Raw genomic sequence first — 23,319 nt, forward strand, 5'->3', positions numbered from 1 at the left:
AAATATATTTTCCAAATGTGTGGACAAATATATTTATTTTATATATTTTTCAAATGCATCTAAAAAAAAAATGTATACCCTTTATATGCATTTGGTAATATATTTGTTAATGTATTCTACATGTATTCATTACATTTCCTTAAATACATTAATTGGCCAATTTCTGTTATTTTTAAATATATCCCAAAAGGTTTCCGTATGGGCAGGCTCACCACACAACAGTTTACACAGTTTAATGCATGTTCACTTTATGTGGGTTTAGTGTGTGCTGTCTTTTTATGTTGTCTGCCACTAGCAGCACCACTGCATCATGACAAACAGTTTATGTAAATTAATTTTGCGAACAAAGGTCATTGTGATTCTGAGTGTAGTAGTATGACCCTGGCGTTAAAGCTGTGTTACTGTCATCACCCCACCCCTCTTTTTGGATTTGAAAAGTCCATCCATCCAACCAGAGTCCCCTCTCTACACAAGCTAATTGACTAAACAATACCCTATATATACATATATATATATACACACACTCCCACCACAACCTCCGCCTTCAGGCAAACACACAAACAAACACCTACACACACACACACACACACACACATCTCATCATTCTTGCCCGCCTGATTGATTGTGTTGAGACAAATTAGGCGTTGAAATGTACAACAAATTTGACAGGTAAGTAACATTTCTTAATTTTATTTTTTTTGTTAGAATTTGTTGTTATATTTATATTGAGCAAATGTACATATAATTTAAATAACACACCATATCTTTTTCTCTTCTTTTAATTCATGGTATGACACAACTTTAAAAGCTGTACTGTCCCTGATTGTTGTCCTACTAATCACTGGTGATTTATTATGAAACCACTCCAGTCAACTTACGCTGTGTAGTGAGATGTACGAGACATGATGACAACGTATTTAACAACTTTCTCCAGTTTCGCTAAATGCTGCCAGATTGAAACTGAGACTGAGCAAACGACGTTAGGCATTAGTCCAGATGGTTAACCAAACCGGCGGTTTTGGCAAAGTAAAGTGCTACGCTGTTAGTGAAGTCCTTATGACCAGAGCATGTGGCACTTATAGATGCAGAGAAAAAAAGCATTAATAGTGCAATTGAGTACATTTTGCGATGCAAGCATTCTGCCTAGTGTGTTTACAAAACCTTCTCATTAGGATACTGTCACACTTTCACTCTGCGTCTACCCTCGACTTCAATCAGTCAGCACACTCCAGTTTCATATCTTCTCCGTGTCGCAGTGTGCTGCTGGCCCAGAAGAGGTTCATCTACAACTACAAGAACGTGCGTTGGGCCAAGGGCCGACACGAAACCTACTTGTGCTTTGTGGTGAAGAGGAGGAATGGACCTAACTCACACTCTTTGGACTTTGGACACCTGCGCAACCGGTCCGGGTGTCATGTTGAGGTAAGACAGCGGAGCGCGGGGGGGTGGTGGGGGGGGGGGGTGAATATGGTGATGACTGATACCATGTAACCAGTCCTGTCATCTGTAATGTGATTGTCCCCTCTGCTTCTGTTAGTGCAGCTGACCTTTCACACTTCGTCTGAACATGAATATTCACCTCCCTTCTTATCCACGCTCCTCCTCATTCCTCCTCTTCTTTTTCCCCCCTCACGTCTTGTTTCTTCTTTCTGACTACCTTATAATATTGTTCTTTTTACCTCGCTATACAGCCTCCTCCTTATCCCTCTAATCCTCTTCACATATTTTCCCTTCTCCCGTCCACCGCCATCTTTCTCCCTCTCCAGGTCCTGTTCCTGCGCCTCCTCGGGGCGGGGGCCCTGTGTCCGGGCCTGTGGGGCTATGGAACCCCAGACAGTGGGGGGCTTTGTTACTCAGTCACCTGGTTCTGCTCCTGGTCCCCCTGCTCAGACTGCTCCTATAGGTTGGCCCAGTTCCTCAGCCAGACCCCCAACCTTCGCCTCAGGATATACGTCTCCAGGCTCTACTTCTGTGACCTAGAGGACAGCCTAGAGAGAGAGGGGCTCCGACTTCTGCAGAGAGCTGGGGTGAAGATCACTATTATGGGCTATGAAGGTAGGAAGTGTGTGTGTGTGTGTAAGTGCATGTCTTATTATGGGTATAATGATGCATCTCTTTCCTACAGATTATTTCTACTGCTGGCATACCTTTGTGGCGTGCAGAAATAGCCTGTTCAAGGCTTGGGACGGTCTGCACCAGAACTACGTTCGACTGGCCAGGAAACTCAACCACATCCTCCAGGTAGGTCACACACTCAGCCAAAACGTACTGCGTCCTGGTGGTGGTGTAGAACAACACAGCCATTAAATTTTTGGTTTTGTCTTTCAGCCTGGTGAGGCAGAAGATTGGAATGATGCATTCGAGATCCTGGGACTGTGAACCTGCCTCTCACTGACACTGTCATAGACATGGATAGGCTATATCGATGTCATGTACATCCTTGCACTGGTGCTATCTGCCAATGTTCTACTGTAAGGACTACTTCCATCACTGTGAAAAATGGGAAAACTTGAATAGGTCAACTGTATACTGTCTGAATGCTCTGTGAATAGCATTTTAATTTGCCTAATTTAAAGCATTATCACTGTATTGCAACACATAATTTAAAATACTTTACTCTAAGTGTGTTTAAGAGTTGTTTTGTGGGAGCCAGACATTCTTAGCCTATTCTTTATCACATACAGTCACAATCTAGTACTCTTCTCTAGTCTGGAAAAGATGGGTGTAAAAGAGGAACCAAGAACTTCTAAGGCATAAAAGACAAACACATGGTGCATTTAGAAGACTGTGGCTGTGGCAGGACACTGGGCTACAAGTCACAACTGTCTGCTCTTCTCTGACCAGACAAACCTTAGGTAACCTCCAAGTGTTTTTTGGCACTAAAGGGAATAGACTGTGTCAAAAAAAGCGAGTTGTACTATACCATTATCCTATATTTACAGTGATCTCTGACCTCACATGTGGTGACCAAGAGGTTACAAGGGACTATAAGAACACCATAAATGTATACAAATTAGGATAACTGATTTAATGTATCTATCACATTGATAGTTTATTCGTCTGGATGAACGACAATGTGAACTCTTTTCGTGCGCAAATACACAATATATTACGCTCCAATACACGTTAACGCACACCATCACCGCACACCGACACCGATTGAATTAAAGTCAAGATGGCGACTGAGGGAGAATACGAGTCGATCTTGTGTGTGAAACCTGACGTCAACGTTTACCGAATCCCGCCGCGGGCATCGAACCGGGGCGTCAGGTAAGAGACCACGTTCTGACACCGTTGACCTTGCCATCTCTCCAGCATCATTTTTTCCGTTCGGCGATAGTCAAACCTTCCCGTGCTGAAGCCACTCGCCTCTCAATCAAAGCAATGCATCTTCCATATAAAACCGATCTGACCCAGTTGTTGTGCGCAATAGTTTTTCTAATGTGTACCATTCCCGGCAAACCGCTTGAATATTGGGGAGGAATATTCCACCGCTAGATGTCAAGGTTGTGCGTTATGGGATGGATGAGTATAATACACCTGTCGTTCTTGAAGTCTCCCTGTCAATATCATCCATTGGCACTGATTCATGCTTATCGAGCAAGAACGTGGCGGTGGCTTATTGTGACCACCTTTTACAGAATTTGTTTTGACCCACTCTCTGCTTTGGGGCGAATATTTTCGAAAGGCTATAGCGGTTACTACGGTATTTAAATGTTCAAAGGATTAGATTAGATTTTTACTCCTTTAGAGGATTATCTACATCTCTGTTGTAGCCTGTCACTTTCTCATCAGGGTTCGGTAAATCTCTTGTTGACGGTAACTTGTTGTATTGTTATAATACTGACCGTTGTTTTGTGGAGGTAAACGTGACAGAATCTGTGAAAAAAAATAAAGCATATGACATTTATCGAGACATGGTGATCAGATTTTAGCCACCTATATATATATTTTTTTACCACTACACCTCTGAATACAGTCTACTGCTGACGGTGTGTGTAACTATATTATGTTTACCTTCTGGTTCATTGGCTGTTTTTTATGTGATCCAGTATATCTGCTTGCTGACTGGCCAGCACTCAATACTGTATCTGTCTCCCGGGAGCTGATTGGCTGACCACCAGTAATGTGCCCTTACCATACACAGAGCGGAGTCTGTATGTGATGTGTAGTGAGTAATACCGATGACATAATATTCCACCCCAGGTTGTGATGCAATGCCAGCTCCGTAAATGTATGAGGCACTTTTAAATTGTACTCCTCCTGATTTCACCCTCTCAGCCTTTCTCTCTCTGTTTCTGTCTCTCACTTTCAGACACACATACACAAACACACACACACACACACACACACAAATACAGTGAGCCTTTATCTCTGATTGGCAGTCGGTTTCTCCCTCAGGGCTGCGGATTGGAAGCTAGACACCCCTGATTGGACAGGTCGTATGAGAGTGACGGCTCGGGGCAAAGTGGCTTTCATCAAATTGGAGGACAAGATCTCTGGTAAGGGGCCAAATACTACATACCCTAGTTCCTAGCCCACCATTGGGCAGTTGCAATTGAATTCTGCATGTACCAAATGCTCTTATTTCCCCGAAGAGACGACGATAACCACGTTGCCTTCTGACACTGGACTTAAACACTTACACGGTCTTTGTTATAACAACTTTCCCTCTCTGCAGGGGAGCTCTTTGCACAGGCGCCAGTGGATGAGTATCCTGGCATCGCCATAGAAACTGTCAGTGACTCCAGTCGTTACTTCGTTCTTCGGATCCAGGATGAGAGCGGTGTGTAGACGGTCGCCAGGAGATTGTTGGTTGTTTCATATTAGAAAGGGCAGAAGTGTCCCACACGCCGGAGTCTTTCGCAGCATTGTCAGCATAGCAGGCCAATAGCGAGGCCCGCGCGCTACGATACAGTATTCTGCACCATTCGGGTTACATGCAGTCGCTAATCACAGTTCTACTTCTTTCTTTTTCAAGGATCAGTGTGTGTAGAAAAGGGATTTGATAGCATGTGTTTATTGTCTCACTCTGTCTCAGGTCGCAGTGCGTTCATCGGCATCGGGTTTGGAGACAGAGGGGACTCGTTTGACTTCAATGTTGCGCTGCAGGACCACTTCAAGTAGGTCGCTCCTCCAGCTGTCATAACGTCAGCAACACAGACATGCAAAAGTGGTGATACTCAGGGAGCCCTTGGATGGCGCTGCGATAATGTCACTGCCCTGCGGTTAGTCATTGGGAGGCCAGCGTTCAAATGTGGCCCTTGGATTAGCCAAGGTGTCCATGTGACTGAAGTGCTGTTGACCAGCGCTTAGTTGGGGGCGTATTTATATGGTTGCCTTTGCTTTGTTGAGGTGTAGCGACTCTAATGGCAGCTTGGGGCGCCTGTGAGCGCAGTTGTGGTAGAAGTCTGGATAACACATTCCTTCTGGCGCGTAAGGATTCTGGTGTAGACTGCCTGCTTGGGGGAGACTAGCTGTTTGAGGCGCAGACTGAAGAATCAGAACAATGTCGTATGTGATCTTGACGATACTGGGTCTGCTGGGAGTTGCTGCGATGAAGCAGGGCCTGAATTACAAGTTGGATATCACAAAACGGGGTGAAAAGATGAACATTTTTGTATAAACAGAGTAATGCCAAGAACATTGCTTTCTAACTTACATGAATGAATACTAGGCAGTCTATATCTGTTTCACTCTCTATACTTCCCTCTTTCTATGTTGCTCTTTCTGTTGCTTTTTTCGCTTTCTTTCTGTTTCTATCTCTCTGTTTCTCTCTTGCCGTCTCTGTCTTACTTGTTCTTCCCTTCTCTCTCTTTCTCTATCTCTGTCTCAGGTGGGTTAAACAGGAGCTTGAGATCAGTAAGCAGTCTCAGACTCCAGACACCACCCCAAAACTAGACCTTGGTTTCAAAGAGGGTCAGACCATCACTCTCAACATTGGGGTAATTATTTCTTGAATGGGTACTGTCTAAACAGATTTAAATTTAATCATGTTTCCCCCTAACAGCGCACCCATTCACATCCACATGCATATAGACACAATGCCAACTCATCAGTGTTTTTACACTTTGACAATATATCAAACACATGTTCCTCTCACTCTCCCTTCTCTCATATCTCTATCCCATCTCTCTCTCCCTTCTCTCCCATCCCTCTCTCCCATCTCTTTCACCCTCACTCAGCAAGGTAGAAAGCGGGACAGGTCTCGCCCCCATAGTGCTGGGGGCTTTGGGCTACTCCCTCCTCCCCCTGGCAGTGGTGGTGGCAAGATAGCCCCACCCCCTGTGTCTAGCTCCTCCAATGACAATGCAGGATTGTTCTCAGGGGGAGACTTATTCTCTACTGGAAGAGACTCGTTCTCAGGAGGAAGTGACACATTCTCTGCAGGAAGTGACATGTTTTCAGGGGGCTGTAACACGTTCACTGGAGGAAGTAACACAGGTAGGTGAGCAACTTTTTGGGGCACAGCAAGGCAGAGTCTTACTCATTGTGCTGATAAGACATACACCATGTAGAATAGGAGCTGATGTCAAAGTGTTCAAAACATTTTATCCTCCTGAATGCAACCTAGTTCTCATATTGCTGCTTCTGGTTAATCTGTTAACCCAACCCCCTTTGGTTACTACTGTGACTGCTTTTTCTTAAAGTGCTTTTTAAAACCTAAACATTGTTATAATTTACTATCTCATTCTGTGAATTATTTTGCAAAAATGTGTGCTGTCTATGCCTCAGTAACGAGGGTTGAATGGGGCTCTGTTATTATTCTTTATTAGCTAACTACAAAAAAGCTCATTGACATTAGCGGAGTAGCAAGGAGAAGCAGTAAACATTTGAAGGATCTGACGTGTGTTGTCTCTTATCTCAGGGTGTTTGTTAGACCTGGACAGCACTAACTCCAACTCTGTGGTGCCGCCCAACTCCAACCCGACAGGCAGCTCAGACATGTGGGGAGATTTCTCTGCCCCCGAAAAGTAAATCAGATTATCTTATCTCTCTGTTTCACCCTTGTGTCATTTTTACTTTACCTTCTTTTATTCTATTCCTGCCCTTCACTTTCTCCTATTTCCCCAACTCAGGTCCGTGCCCCCCACCGCCAACCAGGATGGTTCCACTGACTGGCAGCAGTTCTGAAGCCAACCTGCAATCCCTTTCACCTGACCTTTAACCCCTGACCAGAGGAGCACACTATATGATTACCTCAACTTCATTGTGGTCTCTTTCTCCACCCACTTTCTGTCACAACCTGCCCCCACAACGTTTTCCTGGCCTCTCTTTACCAGGCTCTTCCTCACTCCCCCATAGTGTTACAATCTTTCCCACACCTTCTGCTTTTCTAGTATTTAGCTATTTATTACAGAGGGAAAAGACTGAGAGGAAAATCTCACTAAATGAAAGACGGTACAGCAAGGAATGATGTTGAATCAAACACTAATATAGTCATAATACAAAGTAAAATAATTGATTTATGTACATATTATATTATTGTAAATGTATATATTGCCAGTAGTTTGTAACTTCAGTCGTTGTTATGCTAGTATTGTAGCAAATTTCCTTTTTATTGTCCAACACTGATTTACAGGCTTGCCTGGATGCATTAATAATAAATGTTAATATACGAATATTCAAGTTATCCTAACTCTGATCTATGATCAGTTTAACTTTTTTCCCTAATTGCTAAGGTAAGGCCATAGTTAGCTTTGAGACCCACTGCAGGGAATCACCAAGCAGATGTTTTCGCTTTTTGTGGGGAAATGGAAAAAGAGCGATTTCCACTTTAATAAGTGACACTCCATCTTAACACCTCCTCCACATTTACTGGATTGATTGAACAGTGCAGAAGAGAAACTACCTAGACAGTCTTCACTTCTCTTCAAGACAGCAATGTGGGGGATCTAGTTCCTTGTATTTCTTTAGGGCCTGCTACATCAGGATAGCTTAGTGTTGGTTTACAGGTCAGTGGTGCTGTTTAGCGCCCCTAAGTGGGGTATGGTGTTCCTACAACCACAGTCTGACAGTGGTGAGATTCACAGAGATGCTGGTGTGTACATGGGGACATTTCACAGCTGAGAGCGTTGCCAGCTTTATCAGTTGACAATGGACACCAAAGAAGAACGGATGCATTTTGGTTCCTAGTGCGTGCGTGTATCCTCTCTTCTAATTTTCCAGCGTTTCTGTCGGCCAATGAAAAGTTCAACTCGACTGAACTTTTTGTCTGTGGAAACATTATCATCTTCTCAGTCCGTCAACATGCAACTATCGTTGAGAAAGCTTTGGAACTATGAAAGCTCATAAAAAAATCTGTTTGGCCTAGCTCCAAGGCAAAGACTTTCTACAACCAGTGGTTGCGTGTGTTGTGATCAGCTGTCATCGACTGACACATTTCTACAGCATAAAAGTATGATGTGATTAGTTGATACATGAAACACCTATTTCGGATGTAAAATATACCAGGCTTCAGCAAGGTCTAAGCTCTGGAAGGCAGTTTGTCTTTGCCAGGGATAGTCAGCTTGTCTTTACTGGAGGCTGGGTTTAGTTGGTTATAAACCCAGAGATGGTGGAACGGATCAGAACAGGGCAGAGTGTTGGGTGAGTGTTTTGGGGTGTGGAGTCTCAGGAGGGATGAAAGGGGTTTATCCAGTGGACAGATAGACAGGCGTCTTCATTTAATCCCTGTGATGTAATCAACGGGAAAGGGGTTTCTGGGTAAAGACTCATTTCCATAACCTATGCCCTGGTGGATGAATAGTTCATTGTATGTTCTGTTAGTCAGTCTGTACGTCTGTCTGTGTTCTGTACTTTGAACCCTATAGCTGTTAACTCTGACTAAGCAGCGAGACGATTCCAGTCCGCGTGAGACGCAGTGTTTTACATGACTATTCTTGTTATTGTATGAAGATGAGAGACAGTGTGAAAATGCAGTACAGGACGATGTAGTGCAATATTACAGTAAGCCGTTGTGGCTTTGTTATTTTCAATGGGTGTCTTTCGCTCCCAACACACACATATGTATACTAAAAGATAAACTGTTATGCACGGATATGTGTAATGACATCTTAATCAATGTGGTGACTTTGTATATGAGCACACAGCTAATGGGAGAACTGGTATGAACTGGTTTGCGTCCGTGTAAATCCTATTCATGTTAATTTACGTCTGTGTAATATACAACCAGTATGCATTTCCTCCTGATGTTTCTTGTCGTTACAAAAAATGTATGTATATGTAATGAAAATAAAAAGATAAAGAGTTCAACTAATTACACAATGGACATTCCTGTTTTAGAAACCTAGAAAATATCTGCACAAAACAAAACCTAGACTACAATCAGAATAGTAAACCATTCATAATTCTGTTTTATTGGTTAATAATAGTGTACTTGTAATATAATGCTTTCCATTAAGGTACCAGCGATGACAGTGAGTACTTGGTACTGAGACTGACTACAGGAACTCCACAGCCTTACATCTGAACTGTATTACACAGCCCATAACGGCCGGTCGTAACCACGGAAACATGATCCATGTCAAATAATACACAATCATCTGTCTGTTTTTCTCCCCATAATATTCACAGACAATTAGAATAGAACAGGAGGCTAATAGAAGAACTGAGAAATATGACTCAGGCTCTTCTTAAATGGTGTGGGTGTGTATGTGTGTGTATGGGTGTGTGTGCACACATTAGGCACAGACTAGCACCAGGTGTTGAGCAGTGGATTTATGGGGTGTTTTTATGGAGACAACCCAGTGTTCGGTCTCCAAGTGTGTCCTTCCTCCCGTTTCCTCACATCACCGCCATCTTGGACAAGTCAGGCCTTGTTGGCCCAGGTTTTGGCGTTGCCACGGCGATTGCGGCACCGTTTCTTATTGGTGGTTGACCTCTGGAGGCGTTTGGGCCAGCCGGAACTCTCCCTGCAGAGTTCAGCTAGGATGGAGAGAGAGAAGCTGGTTCTGGGCTCAGGTGGATGTGAGTGGTTAATGCAGTCAGATGTTTTATAATAGTATCCTAGTGGATACTGGTTGAAAGAAGTGGAATCAGATGGACAGTGTGTTACCCTTCAGGATCTCTTCCTGCTGGCAGACAGTTCTCACACAGATCTCCTTGTTGATTACATAGACACGAGGAAGGCTGTAACAACACACACATGGGTCACCACGGATATAAGCAGCTCCAAGGCATATAAAAAGATAATAATGCAATAATAATAATGTCATTATTTTTGGCAGTCGCATCCTCTAAAATCAGGTCCTCTGCACTAGGGTTTATGGTTTGACCTCTGGTCTTTGGGTGACAGTTAATTTAGATAGTCAATCTGTACATGCCTAGCTTTACCCTAACTCTAACCTTAATGTTAGCAAGCATTCACTTTCAATGAACTATGTAGTAACACATGCTATAAGTTTAAACCTCATCCTATCCCTAAACATAACCCTTCCCTAAGCCTTGCTGTAATACTCAGTGACAAGGACAGGGGGGAACAACCGTGAATGGTGTCCCAGGCCCTGGCCTGGGGTTGGCTTACATATAATTATTAATTTGTCAGTCAGTGTTGTATTCAGTACTGTCGAGAAGGGTAACAGTTTTTAAACAAAATTATTGCATTTTTGAAGGGATTCATGCTTTGTACTCTTTGCATTTTTTTTTTATACAGCACTATGATTAAAGCCTTTTCTGTAAAAATGGTTTGTTTTACCAACAGCCAATCAATGATACCCTAACATCAACAGCCAATCAGAGTGATACCTTAACACCAACAGCCAATCAGGGTGATACCCTAACACCAACAGCCAATCAGAGTGATACCCTAACACCTACAGCCAATCAGAGTGATACCCTAAACAACAATTCCAGGATTTATTCAGTAAACATTGTTTTAAGTTAAGTTAAGTTATCATTTTTGGAGCATGCCGCTACCTCCCAGCCAATCCTGTCCCAGCCAATCTCATTCCAGCCAATCGCCTTCTGCGAGGCAGGCTTTCCTCCTTGGCTTATTTTACCTGGATGATATTATATATAGCATAACTATGCCGTAAGGGGCGAAGTTTGCTTACTGTAAGAAACTATAATGGCAGCTAGGGACCAGGACAACAAACCGTCAGCTCCTCCCTTGTCTACCACAGCATACACTACAAAAATAGCAAAACAAAAGAAGGCTTAGACCAGAGGACTCAAACCGGTTCCACGGAGGGCCATGTGTCTGCAGGTTTTTGGGTTTTCCTTTAAATTGGTTCCCAGTTCAGACCTAAACAACCAGGTGGGGGTAGAAACGAACCAATTAGTGACCAATTAGTCAATTAAGTACAAGGTGAGAGCGAAAACCTGCAGACACTCGGCCCTCCGTGGTTTAAGACCTCTGGCATAGACCAACTCTCTGTAGCTAGCTACCAGAAACCCTAAGCTAACATTAGCAAGGCTAAGAAGAACGTCGTCAAACTCTGAGTTAGTGCTTTTTTTGGAACAGGTAATTCAATTTTCATTTTTTATTCGGAACGTGATTCTCTATCGGGCATTGGTATCTGGCTAAAACATTGCCACCATGCAACCAAAACTAGGAAGGACAAATCTAAAAGAGAACGTCTAAATATGTGTAGCAGTTAAGTAATGGCTGATTGGGACTGAGTACGTTATGAATTGAAAAGATGTAACATAATTAATTACCTGTGTTGAAAACAAAAATGTGGCCTATTTATGAATTAAAGCATTAAACAATATAATGTAATTTAATTACTATTGATACATTTTATGGCCCGTGGTTTGGGTCCTAAATGTTAAATTCTGTCCCGGGCCCTGTCATTCCTGTTGGTGTCCCTGCTTATACTTACAGTAAACCTGACCTTAAACTTAGTACGAATTGACTTTCTTTTTGAGAGTTTGTTGATAATGTGAATATCTGTAGAGCATCTAGAGATGGTCATTTCGGCAATCCAGATGAAGTGTAACTGAACATGATCAGCTGACACTGAGTGTGTATACTGGAAGTTCTCCTGCAGGTTAAAACCTTTAGAGTCTGTCTACCTGTAAAGGCAGAGGGAGTGGATGCATCTCTTGATGGGTTGGTGGACAGAGTACAACCTGGTGCAGGGGTACATCTCCTCCCTGCATGGATCTGGATGGGAGCAGAGAAAAAACACACACACAGATTAGATTACGCTGGAGCGCACACACACACGCATGCGCACACGCACACTGTTTAGATAAAACTGGAGAACACACACACACACACACAAACACACACACTCAAACACACAGCTTAGATAAGGCTGGATCACTCACACTGACAAATGCACTTCAGTGTGTGAGCCCCTAATGTCCCATGTCTTGCATGGTCGTGTGATGAAGCCTATCTGTCCCACTGATAATCTCACCAGACACGGTTACGGGAGACTCCTCTTCATTCCAGTCCCCTATGGGTAGTCCCACATCTCCATCCACATCTGCCAACAGGGAGACAATCCACAGTCAGCATAGGAATGACCTCTACCGTGACCCCCGGGCCGTGACTCAGATACAAACGTCATGCAACTTAATGAATGCCTCTTGAAATAACGTGTGACCGTTGAAGAGGTGGCAGTATTACCGGCCGCCGGGTTTTGGATTACAGCTGTGAGGGCTGTGGGACAGAAAACCATATGAGGGCAGTGGTTAGCCGCACAAAAACAAACAGACAGATTCAAACGTAATTAAAGGTGATGATTTGTGTATTGTGTTTGTCAGAGGTTACCGTGGAAACCGCAGAGGAGCAGGGCGATTGGAAGACTGCCCATACCTCCGACTTGTAAGAGCTGGATGTTTACGAGCTGAAGGAAACCCGACCAAAAAAGCCCAAAGAGGAAATAGTTTATATGTTTTAATTCACACAGAGGAACTCTTTTTATTCTGACTGTATATTTCCTCCATGTCCCTTCTGCTCCCTGGCCCCTTTTCAATCTCCTCTATCCTGTTGTAGTAGAGTGTGGAAAAGAGTTCTGCTAAAATGCAGGGACATTTGACAGACATAAATGCTGTAAGCTGATAGTCATTTGACATACATAAGTGCTGTAGGCTGATAGTTGTTTGACATACATAAGTGCTGTAGGCTGATAGTCATTTAACAGACATAAGTGCTGTAGGCTGATAGTCGTTTGACATACATAAGTGCTGTAGGCTGATAGTCATTTAACAGACATAAGTGCTGTAGGCTGATAGTCATTTGACATACATAAGTGCTGTAGGCTGATAGTCATTTAACAGACATAAGTGTTGTAGGCTGATAGTCATTTAACAGACATAAGTGCTGTAGGCTGATAGTCATTTGACACACATAAGTGCTGTAGGCTGATAGTCATTTAACAGACATAAGTGCTGTAGGCTGATAGTCGTTTGACATACATAAGTGCTGTAGGCTGATAGTCATTTAACAGACATAAGTGCTGTAGGCTGATAGTCATTTGACACACATAAGTGCTGTAGGCTGATAGTCGTTTGACATACATAAGTGTTGTAGGCTGATAGTCATTTAACAGACATAAGTGCTGTAGGCTGATAGTCATTTAACAGACATAAGTGCTGTAGGCTGATAGTCATTTAACAGACATAAGTGCTGTAGGCTGATAGTCATTTGACATACATAAGTGCTGTAGGCTGATAGTCATTTAACAGACATAAGTGCTGTAAGCTGATAGTCGTTTGACATACATAAGTGCTGTAGGCTGATAGTCTCAGTTTAAAAAAAACTGTTTCTATCGGGTTACTATCGGGTTACTATCGGGTTACTGTACAAGGTTACTGTAAAAGGTTTCTGTTTTTTTTTTCTCTGGAAGTAATCCATGCTCACTCTTACCCTCTCTCTTTCTCAGTCTCTCCATCCCTCCTCTCTCCTTTCATTATCTCTCTTCCTCACAATTCTCTATCTCTCTCATTATCTCTCGTTGCATTCCTCTCTCTACCCCTTTATCCCTCCCAGTCTCTTTCTCTCTTTCACATACACACACACACACACATTTCCTCTGCATCATTCCTCTTGTGATGTGTCAGTGTGAGTTGGGAGTCCAAGACATGAGTTCTCACAAAAGAATGTGTTTTTCTCTGCCCATTCTAAGCACCAGTCCACCCCACCTTCCTCACACACTTTTCCACCTCTCTTTTCATATTCCTTGTTCTTACTGTTTTCAAGCATCCAAACTGTCATTGCAAGCAGGCCAGTGTTACTTTGTTACATTGTATGCTAAACACCCCATTTCTTCCCAACCGTTTTGCCCAGGCCCTGAATACGCTCAAATTGATTTAACCGTTTTCACTCCTTTATTCCCTTGCAGTTTGCATCAATACGTTAGTTCTGAAGGTTCGAAGAATTCTCTAAGAGTATTCCATAACAATTAAATCATGTAAAGTTACTTGAATTCAAGTTTCTCTGTGCATCTCTTGTATATTATCCCATGTCCTATACAGTAAACATATATACAGTACTGAACTTCTACTGTTTTTACAATCCTAACAATTAAGAAAAGAACCCAATGTATGCATACTCACAACTTTTCCAGTCGCCCAGAACTTGTTCTTTCTTTTGTCCTCTCTCCTTTACCCTCATTCCGTCTCCCTCTCCTCCTCCATGCCCTCCTCCTTCTCCTCCTCCACCCCTTGTCCTCCCTCTCATCATAATTCTCCTGCTCTCTCAAGTTTCTGTCCTCGAATCTGGTAGAGATTTGGGAAGATTTGCAACATTGCGCAATGTAATACTGCAAAGTGGGTTTCTTGTACAAGCAAACAACACAAATACATTACAAACACAGTGCTCTGTTGATTTCACAATAACTATGTAAGTAACTAGTCTCTAGCAACTATGCTAGACATGGAGAACGACCTGTGACACATACAAATAACTGAAGGAAACACAATAATAATCTATAAACAATGATTGGTTGAATACAGTAGAATAAATATGAACATGAATGCTGAGCCAAATATGCTTCAGACCGTCTGGGGGAGTATGAGAGAATAACTTGGCAGGTCTGGCAGATGTTGCCTTTGCAGTACTGCCCTTTTCCCACTAGGGGGGAGCAATGTGCTTGGTAAGTGTGGTCTACATGTCAGAAGTGGCCAATCTTGCTTGAGGAGGGTTGTGTGCAGGATATGGTACCAGCCCAGCACTTTCAGTAGGCCAGGTAAATGAAATCCAGATCTAAATCTAGAAAACAAAGATTAGTTAATAAGTTAAATGAAATATCTTAGTGTTGGGGTAATGGGTGTGAAATGGCTAGGGAGTTAGCAACGCGATCAGCGCTGATAGCCTTTAAATCGGTTATGTCACCTGCTCTAAGACCTTGAAGTACTTGTTTCCTTTACTCCATAAGGGCCTCCACTTTTGTGGGGCGATGGTAACAATCCACAGTGGGTTACAGTGGTCATTGTATTCAGAGGATTACTGGTTCGAGCCCTGCGTGAGGCGGCTGCAGAGAACTGATCTGGAGTGAAAACCTGCATGGCTTGTTTCCCAGTCCAGGCTCATAGATAAAGGCCACGCATCCTTCCCCAGGGGCATCTGTATTTATAGGGGCTCTTAATCCTGGTACTGGGGAGCCCACAGGGGCGAATATTTGGTTCTTGCCAGCTCCAACAGACACCTGGTTGCATTAATAATGTAGGGTTGATTAGTTAAAGGTCTTCATGCTGGGTAACTGATTCAGATGTTGGGCTGAAACCGAAATGTACACCAGCATGCTAAGCAACATGCAGGATTAAGAAACTAGAGGAGACAATTCAGTCGTTGCAGCAAAAGACATCGGAACCAAGATGAGAAGGAATATAAAGGACATAATTCATGACTCTGTGTTTGATCCACTCTTTGTGTTGATAAGAGGGTTTCCATTGGGACCAATAATAGCTGTATAGGGGAAACCCGAGAAGCAGCTGGCTTCCATGAACTTGACTTCAACAAATATTATGACATTCTCCGAGAGTCACGGACAAGAAAACCCCTTTCTTTATAACTCTCTCTCTCTCTGCGTCTGTCACTCTTTCTCTATCTGTTTTTCTTTCTCTCCATGTAATCAATTCATTAGGTGGACACCTATATTCCCTCTGTCTCATCAGGGCTACATACAGTCGTTTCTGCGGTAAAGGCGGCACTGGGGGGAGATGGAGAGGAGAGTTTGCCTAACAAGGTCGACAGGCATGGCTGATGACAGTTTGATTGATCTAGACAGCATGAGGACGGGCAATCAGGGAACACAACCTGCCACTCTGAACACTCTGTTTTTACCCTGAGAAAGAGCAAAAGAAACAACAAATAGACAAATAGACAAGGGGGAGAACATTTTGAGGATTAAAAAGCCTGAAAAAGAGACCCTGTCACCAATTTAGGTTGTATAGATTTTGAAATTACAACTCTTGCATGATGCTCAAGGGATGTCCAGATTTCGTAAAAACAGTATTTCTTGGTTGTTGAAAAGACAGCTATTGGGCAACTCTTTCTAAGTCAAATCTAGGCTGATCCAGACAGACTGTTAAAATAAATATATCCTTGGGACAAATCGTGGCCAGGGTTTCATATAGTAGAGGTTCAAATTAATACCCAAATTAAGATTGTGAGCATAGATTTAATCTTTAGACAACTTTCGAAGGAGGGTCAGAGAGACAAACAGAATTTTAAATCCTACTAATTTAAGACACTAATTTAAGCTGCTGTCCCTGGTGCTCTGGGGGCCCATGGTAGTCCAGAGGTTTGAGCTGCTGTCGCTGGTGCTCTGGGGGCCCATGGTAGTTCAGAGGTCCAAGCTGCTGTCTCTGGTGTTCTGGTGGCCCATGGTAGTTCAGAGGCCTAAGCTGCTGTCTCTGGTGCTCTGGGGGCCTATGGTAGTTCAGAGGTCTAAGCTGCTGTCCCTGGTGCTCTGGGGGCCCATGGTAGTCCAGAGGTTTGAGGTGCTGTCGCTGGTGCTCTGGGGGCCCATGGTAGTTCAGAGGTCAAAGCTGCTGTCTCTGGGGCCCATGGTAGTTCAGAGGTCTGAGCTGCTGTCTCTGGTGCTCGGGGGCCAATGGTAATTCAGAGGTCTAAGCTGCTGTCTCCGGTGCATATATACAGCAGCAGCAAGGCCTGCTTACTGCTCTCTCTGTCATATATCCTTTCTCTATCCAATAAAGCATACATTGCTTAAAAAACATATATAAAAACATAACTCCAGATCTCCCTCAATGACTTAGAACAACACCACCTGAAGGCCTCATGCACTGGTGAATGGCCTCAGGTTTTCCATCAGTTTGTAATAGACATAACTAACTCTCAGTCTTGCTGCCAGCACCACCGCCACCAAATCAACAAAGAAAAGTGTGTACAAAATACAGTACATATAGGGACAGAGATAAGGACAAAGATACGGACAGATACAGGGACAGAGACAACCACAAAGATGGGGACAGAGACAGAGACAAGAACAAAGATGGGGACAGAGATTGAGATATGGACAGGGACAGAGACAGAAACAGGGATAGACACAGAGACAGGGCCAGAGAAAGGGACAGGTACAGAGACAGGGACAGAGAAAGAGAGGGGGACAAGGACAGGGACAGGTATAGAGACAGGGACAGAGAAATAGAGGGGGACAAGGACAGGGACAGAGAAAGAGAGGGGGACAAGGACAGGGACAGAGAAAGAGAGGGGGACAAGGACAGGGACAGGTATAGAGACAGGGACAGAGAAATAGAGGGGGACAGAGACAGAGAAAGAGAGGGGGACAGGGACAGAGAAATAGAGGGGGACAGGGACAGAGACAGGTATAGAGACAGGGACAGAGAAATAGAGGGGGGACAGAGACAGGGACTGAGACTGAGACAGAGATCGGGCCAGAGACGAAGGGGCCAACCTGGAAGATGCTGGGTCAGGAGGTAGCGATGCCAGGTTATAAACACTGGATAACCTCCAGACTTGTTAATTAGTTGAAGGCATTTGTTCCCCTCCCCCTGCAAGGTTGCCTATTTCTGCCTGGTGTACATTCTCTAAATACAACCCTCTCTTAACCCGGCAGCCCTCCTCCGTTCCTCTCACTCTGTGTCTTAGTTCCTCTACACCTTGAGGCCTAAACAGTGTTCTGTAGAGTATTATAGTTCCTCTACACCTTGGGGCCTAAACAGTGTTCTGTAGAGTAGTATAGTTCTTCTACACCTTGAGGCCTAAACAGTGTTCTGTAGAGTAGTATAGTTCCTCTACACCTTGGGGCCTAAACAGTGTTCTGTAGAGTAGTATAGTTCTTCTACACCTTGAGGCCTAAACAGTGTTCTGTAGAGTAGTATAGTTCTTCTACACCTTGGGGCCTAAACAGTGTTCTGTAGAGTAGTATAGTTCCTCTACACCTTGGGGCCTAAACAGTGTTCTGTAGAGTAGTATAGTTCCTCTACATCTTGGGGCCTAAACAGTGTTCTGTAGAGTAGTATAGTTCCTCTACATCTTGGGGCCTAAACACTGTTCTGTAGAGTAGTATAGTTCTTCTACATCTTGGGGCCTAAACAGTGTTCTGTAGAGTAGTATAGTTCTTCTACATCTTGGGGCCTAAACAGTGTTCTGTAGAGTAGTATAGTTCTTCTACATCTTGGGGCCTAAACAGTGTTCTGTAGAGTAGTATAGTTCTTCTACATCTTGGGGCCTAAACAGTGTTCTGTAGAGTAGTATAGTTCTTCTACATCTTGGGGCCTAAACAGTGTTCTGTAGAGTAGTATAGTTCTTCTACACCTTGAGGCCTAAACAGTGTTCTGTAGAGTAGTATAGTTCTTCTACATCTTGGGGCCTAAACAGTGTTCTGTAGAGTAGTATAGTTCTTCTACATCTTGGGGCCTAAACACTGTTCTGTAGAGTAGTATAGTTCTTCTACATCTTGGGGCCTAAACAGTGTTCTGTAGAGTAGTATAGTTCTTCTACATCTTGGGGCCTAAACAGTGTTCTGTAGAGTAGTATAGTTCTTCTACACCTTGAGGCCTAAACAGTGTTCTGTAGAGTAGTATAGTTCTTCTACATCTTGGGGCCTAAACAGTGTTCTGTAGAGTAGTATAGTTCTTCTACATCTTGGGGCCTAAACAGTGTTCTGTAGAGTAGTATAGTTCTTCTACATCTTGGGGCCTAAACAGTGTTCTGTAGAGTAGTATAGTTCTTCTACATCTTGGGGCCTAAACAGTGTTCTGTAGAGTAGTATAGTTCTTCTACATCTTGGGGCCTAAACAGTGTTCTGTAGAGTAGTATAGTTCTTCTACATCTTGGGGCCTAAACACTGTTCTGTAGAGTAGTATAGTTCTTCTACACCTTGATGCCCACTCAGGTTTTGCAGCAAATTTCAACACAAACTCAGGTTATTAACACTGCATAACCTCCAGACTTGTTAATTAGTTGATTCGTTTTGTGAAGTGGTGTCGTTCTAAACCTTGAAGCCCACTCAGGGGTTTAGCAGCCAATTGCACCAACACCAACACAGACAGCAAGCAACAAGTGCACCTTCTCTCTGACGTCCCCGGCTACAGAGCCATGCGCAGACCTTTCCAGGGAGACGGGCCAAAATGCGGGCACTGATAACCGATGGGCAGAAATGGCACTTGTTGAGTCTGAGGGGAAAAGGGCAGGGGCCCATGCCCCCTGAGGTCTGTCTGTGCACGGTGGATGACCTAGAGCAGGTGGCATGTACACCTCAGAGCTCCCTCTAATTAGAATGAATTCACTGACATCCAGACTCTGATAGTGACGTCTTCCTCACAGTATCATTGACAGTCACAGTATCACTGACAGTCACAGTATCCCTGACAGTCACAGTATCACTGACTTAATGAAACCCACCCACCTAACGCGCAAAAACAAAGACAGATTTATGCCTTGATCGGCATCATTGTCCCGCGGTCACAGGCGTTTCCATTTGTCAGTCTGTGGTCCTGTTTGAACTCCCCCACAGCTCTGTCATATGAGCCCTGTCCCTCTGCCTCCTGGAAATAGTGGCCCCTGAGCAACTAGAACAGAGGGGGATCAAGCAAAACCATTTCAGAAGTCAGGAGTGTTAAGTGAAAATTCACATGCACACATACCGTGGAGTATGTCCACAAGTCACGTACAGAATCACATCGACTCTTCTGGCCTCTCTAAACACTGACCTGAGGTGAAAGGAAGGCAAGAGAGAGGAGGTGATGACAGAGAAAATGGATGGAGAGAGAGTGAGGGAAAAAGGAGAGAGAGAGAAATTGAGAAATACAGATGGAGAGAGACGTAAAAGAAGAGAGATAGATTGAGAAGGGTAAGGCAATATGTACAAAACGGGGAAATGTAAGAGGAGAGATGAGGGATGCCAGGATAGAAAGTTAAATAGCCGCTGGTATCCCACACACACAGACACTCAGCCATACACAAACTTAATCAAACACACCTTACACACACTCAACCACAAACATACTCCATAAAGACACTGCCACACACACCACACAAAGACTCCAAACACAGACACTATACATAAGGTGAAAGGTACTGACTAAGATGGCTGAGAGTGGAAGAACCACACTGGTTGTATTAAGATAATGTAAGAAGTTGTAGGGATTCAAGGTGGTCCTGCAACTACATCACAGTGCTGAGGTGTCCACCACAGTCAAGGTTTGTTCCTTGCATGTGCCAATGTGTGACCTTAAGTCCCATGGGGCTGTGTATTGGCCAACGCCAGTCGGGGAGAGTAGGGGTGCCAGGATACAGATGGCACCAGCTGACAACCTCTGGCATCAGCTCATCACATATACTCACCATGCACACTCCCAATAAACACACACACACCCGGTCTCTCTTTACTCACACTCTCTCCTCTCAACTTAGACCCACAGGTTCACCTTACACACATGCTTGCCTGTGTTTTGGAACGATGAATGTAAACATCAGAGAGGTAGAGGAAGAAGGAGAGGAGGAAGAAAACAACAATGTTTTCTAATGTGCTTTGTGACACGGTACTTGACCCTGTTCTTGTACAGGGTGTGACAAAGAGGGAAGCTGTGTGAAGAGTCCACCCAAACCTGAGCCGTGTCACTGTTGCATCAGTTGTCGGGGTATCACGAAATGAAAATGGCTGCGAACATATCTTACTACTGAGCTGACCACCCTGTTTTCTGTAGTCTAAATGTTTGCACATCACCACATACAGGACCGTACAGGAAAATGGCTATTCATATTCTGTGAAATACACTTTTATAAATAATTTTTTCTACAATTGAGAGATACCTGTTGATAGTGGTGGACCGCACATCATTTCTGAGGCCCAAGAACTAGCTGTTATGAAAACATGGTTGTCGGAAAACTACCTTATTAAGTTTGCAGAAAAATTAGAATAATTTAAGACAATCAAATTTTCCAAGATATAGAGACAGTCATAAAATATAACCTGACAAGTAAATGAAAATCTCTGGCCAAAGTAGCAAGCATGCAAGTTTATTTATATAGCACAATTCATACATAGAAGCAATTCTGTGTGCTTTACAAAGAAAAAGAAAAAATATAAAAATACAATAGCATAAAAACAAATACTCAAATGAAACCACATCCTAATAATAAAACATAGAATAATAAAATAGAAATAAAAATAAAAACGGGATAAAAACATTGGAAGCTATAAAAGCTGTAAGGCTGAGTACTTATCAGTTTAAGTACTCAGTCATAGGCGCGTGAAAAGAGAAGTGTTTTTAACTGGGATTTAGTGAGATGCAAAGTGCAAAATTCTAATAGTTTTTGTGGTTTTCCTGGAGCTTGGGCCCTCACATCTCACGGATATAAAAGCAAGGGACGACGCACCACTTACATAGTTTTGTGTTTGTCTATCTGTATTTTGTAATTTTTTTGTGTGAATGAGTGGGAAATTATGAATTAGAAAAACAATAAAGGGAAAAAAGAGGCGGTGCAGAAATTATGCTTTTAATGACAGTATTCACTATTTACTTGGTTGTCATTCATAAAAAAAAAGATATATATATATATATATATATATATATATATATATATATATATATATAATAGATCTTCATAATTGTTTTATGTTTATTGATTCAATAATAGACCTTTATAACTGTTTTATGATTATTGATTCAGTGATAGACCTTCATAATTGTTTTATGATTATTGATTCAATAATAGATCTTTATAATTGTTTTATGATTATTGATTCAGTGATATACCTTTATAATTGTTTTATGATTATTGATTCAATAATAGATCATAATAATTGTTTTATGATTATTGATTCAGTAATAGATCTTTATAACGGTTTCAATTCCTCTCACCTGTGTACAATGTGTATTGAGGAGTGTCATTCTATTTTATGTTTTTGTTTGACCTTTCCCATGGCAAAGTTCAATGTATATGCAAGATAATATAGTTTTAAGTATAGTGTTAAACTTTGTGTGGGAAGTCTAGGAGTTTGGCCAATGCTGTCTGAGTTTCAAGATGTGTGTTTACATTGAAAATTGAATAAATCTTTAGGAAAGTTCTGAAAAACTGACATTTAGTTTGACATGATACAGTTGCGATCAACTGGACCCCAGTTTCATTTCAATTCTCAAATCCATCAAGAAAAACTGTATTACATGTAATTATTTTTATTGTAATAGAGTTACTTTACAAAAAGCATTATTTTAGGAGCCAGAAACATTTTGTTACATGTGCAAACAGCTTGTGCTGTAACATGAATGTGAATCTGAAACTTTGAAACACTGTGGCGGCTGCCGTGGGAATTCTGGAGTGTGAAAGGGAGGGAAGAAGAGAGAACTGATAGAAGAAGGTCAAACTGTTTGGCCAGACTGAGCTTTGAAGCGGTAGAGTGGGGGAGAGGGAGCCAGGGAGAGAGGGAGGGAGATAGAAGGGGGGGGGGTAGCAGAGATAGCTCCTGGAGGTGATGATTTGAGGGGTGTGTAAATAGATGGGCCTGGGGTCTATTTATAAAGCCATCTGGAGTGGCCCTTAGCTGGGGTTATGGGGCCTCCCTCAGCACATACAGACATGCATACCTGGTGTACACTTACGCTGCAGGATTGTCTTTTCTCCTGGTTGATAAGAATTTTTATGTAGGTTAAAAACACATCAACTACCTGTATCAAAACATGCAACTTGTTTGATCAGTCGTTACAGAATACTAACTACAATTATCAACCTTAACATTGTTAACTCTCTTTCATATGTCTGTGCCAGTTGTTGATACCATAATTATACTACGCTCCATAAAATGCAAGTGAACATATTATCATGGGATATATCATTTTTCCCTAAAAAGATTTTTGCAAAGATAACCAAAGATGACCAATTGCGAACTCAAGCTGCCTGAGCTGCTAACTGATCTTTGCAACTGCTAAGCA

The 23,319-nt window shown here is 42.8% G+C and overlaps 3 protein-coding genes across 5 annotated transcripts; 2 read left to right on the plus strand and 1 right to left on the minus strand.

Annotated features, from left to right (window-relative positions):
- The first annotated feature begins 596 nt into the window (after positions 1-596).
- On the plus strand, positions 597-2,568 carry aicda (activation-induced cytidine deaminase). The gene is made up of 5 exons (XM_010884926.3): positions 597-669; positions 1,257-1,422; positions 1,767-2,055; positions 2,126-2,241; positions 2,329-2,568. Exons 1-5 carry the CDS (start codon positions 650-652, stop codon positions 2,377-2,379), a joined length of 642 nt encoding a protein of 213 aa, XP_010883228.1. The 5' UTR covers positions 597-649; the 3' UTR covers positions 2,380-2,568.
- Positions 2,569-3,131: 563 nt separating this feature from the next.
- LOC105019035 (adaptin ear-binding coat-associated protein 1) lies at positions 3,132-9,259 on the plus strand. 2 transcript variants are annotated; one of them, XM_010884923.5, is made up of 8 exons: positions 3,132-3,270; positions 4,402-4,502; positions 4,682-4,786; positions 5,042-5,123; positions 5,837-5,945; positions 6,186-6,444; positions 6,869-6,974; positions 7,080-9,259. In XM_010884923.5, exons 1-8 carry the CDS (start codon positions 3,176-3,178, stop codon positions 7,132-7,134), a joined length of 912 nt encoding a protein of 303 aa, XP_010883225.1. In that variant the 5' UTR covers positions 3,132-3,175; the 3' UTR covers positions 7,135-9,259. The 2 variants fall into 2 exon arrangements, with proteins under 2 accessions (XP_010883225.1, XP_034145010.1); XM_034289119.1 differs by lacking the exon at positions 3,132-3,270 and adding an exon at positions 3,277-4,171.
- Positions 9,260-9,327: 68 nt separating this feature from the next.
- mfap5 (microfibril associated protein 5) lies at positions 9,328-14,633 on the minus strand. Of its 2 annotated transcripts, none has more exons than XM_010884921.4 (7): positions 14,512-14,633; positions 12,725-12,800; positions 12,581-12,613; positions 12,369-12,437; positions 12,019-12,109; positions 10,058-10,131; positions 9,328-9,927 (listed from the first exon to the last, which is right to left on the minus strand). In XM_010884921.4, exons 2-7 carry the CDS (start codon positions 12,765-12,767, stop codon positions 9,812-9,814), a joined length of 426 nt encoding a protein of 141 aa, XP_010883223.1. In that variant the 5' UTR covers positions 12,768-12,800; positions 14,512-14,633; the 3' UTR covers positions 9,328-9,811. The 2 variants fall into 2 exon arrangements, with proteins under 2 accessions (XP_010883223.1, XP_010883224.1); XM_010884922.4 differs by having other exon boundaries at positions 12,725-12,816.
- Positions 14,634-23,319: the final 8,686 nt, after the last annotated feature.

The sequence above is a fragment of the Esox lucius genome, chromosome 20 (genome assembly GCF_011004845.1).
Source record: "Esox lucius isolate fEsoLuc1 chromosome 20, fEsoLuc1.pri, whole genome shotgun sequence".
NCBI lineage: Eukaryota > Metazoa > Chordata > Actinopteri > Esociformes > Esocidae > Esox > Esox lucius.